General features: G+C 40.9%; 1 protein-coding gene across 1 annotated transcript; it reads left to right on the forward strand.

Moving 5' to 3' along the window:
* The first annotated feature begins 700 nt into the window (after nt 1-700).
* On the forward strand, nt 701-1,246 carry LOC125868853 (uncharacterized). The gene has a single exon (XM_049549426.1). It carries the CDS (start codon nt 701-703, stop codon nt 1,244-1,246), a length of 546 nt encoding a protein of 181 aa, XP_049405383.1.
* Nucleotides 1,247-1,611: the final 365 nt, after the last annotated feature.

Raw genomic sequence — 1,611 nt, forward strand, 5'->3', positions numbered from 1 at the left:
GTTTCTAAGGAGCAAGAAGAGTTGAAGATTTGGTGAGTCCTCATAGCTTCGAGGACAAACCCATTATTTCCTTTATGTGTTTATTTCATGTTTTTGAGACTACTGGTTGGGCTGTGTCCCAAGAATTTATTCTATAAGTTGTATAGATGGTTTGAGACAAAGTATAGAAAGGTTTTCGCTTGATTTTATTAAAATGTCTTCTATTGTAAAAGTTTAAATTTTCTTGTATTTTCTATTATCTTATGTTATGATATGCTAAGGGCTTGTATGAGACTCATTCAGAGTCAAGTACGACATGTTGCGTCTAGGGGGTACCCTTGGGTCGTGACAAACTTTGTAATCAGAGCACAAGGTTTAGAATGGTTCTAGGATTGTCTCCAACAACGTCTAGTAGAGTCTTGTTTATAAATGTGAAGCGCGCCAAATTTATGAATAGGAGGCTATTGGATGCTTAGGAAATCTCACTTCTTTATTCTCTTAGTCATGCCATAGAGTTTGGCTTTAGTAGGCTCTTCTCTAATTCGTGCCAATTGTTTTTCAGGGTATAGCTAATACAAGGGCTAATGCTAAGAGAAATGAGAAAGGAAATATTGATCAAGAGGTTACTCTCCAAGTTCCACCCCAAGATCCTTCTTAAGCTCCAATTGACCCTATAGTGGAGAATGTGACTCATGTAGAATTTAGGTCCTCTATGTAATTGATGGCTCAAGCTGTGTCGACTCAAGCCAATAGGGATGTTGTGTCCCATGTGAACCCAAATGTGAACTCCGCAGCCTTAAGAGTGAGGGAGTTCATTAAGATGAAACCTCCGGAGTTTTGTGGCTCCAAGGTGGAGGAAAACCCTAAGGAGTTTATAGATGCGTTGTGTAGGATTCTTGATATCTTGGGGGTGACCTTGGTAGAGAAAACGGAGTTAGCCGCTTACCAATTGAAAGGGGTAGCTCAAATATGGTATGGTCAATGGAAAATGAGTAGACCGGTAGAATCGGGTCCCATAGAATGGAAGGTGTTTGAAGAGGCATTCCTTTATAGGTTCTTTCCCCTAGAGTTGAGGAAGGCTAAGATGCAAGAGTTTATCAACCTTAGGCAAGGTAGCATGAGTGTTCAAGAGTATTCCCTAAAATTTACTCAACTCTCTAAGTATGCCCCAACCTTCGCGGACAACTCAAGGGAAGAGAATGAACCATTTCATGATGGGAGTATCCGAATTGGTAGAAAATGGTCGTGTGGCAATGCTTATATATGATATGGATATCTCACGTCTTATTGTTTTCGCCCAACGAATGGAAGAGTCAAAACTTAAGAAAGAATCTAAGGAGAAAATGAGGTGTAGATTGGATAATAATGAGTCCGATGGACATGGTCGCCCCAAGTTTAGACAAAAGTTCTCGGGGCAAGGTCCCCAAGTACTCCTAAGTTCAACCAAAAGAGGGTGTCTAACTCCGAGTCTCAAGAACAGGGTAGTGAGATTCTTTTATCGGGGTGTAGTAAGTGTGATAGAAGGCATGCGGGTGAATGCTTAGCGGGCTCTAATGTTTGTTTTGGTTTTGGTGAGTTGGGCCACAAGATAAGGCATTGCCCTAAGATTGCTAGAAATGAAAAAGATAGCCG

Source organism: Solanum stenotomum, chromosome 6 (assembly GCF_019186545.1).
Source record: "Solanum stenotomum isolate F172 chromosome 6, ASM1918654v1, whole genome shotgun sequence".
NCBI lineage: Eukaryota > Viridiplantae > Streptophyta > Magnoliopsida > Solanales > Solanaceae > Solanum > Solanum stenotomum.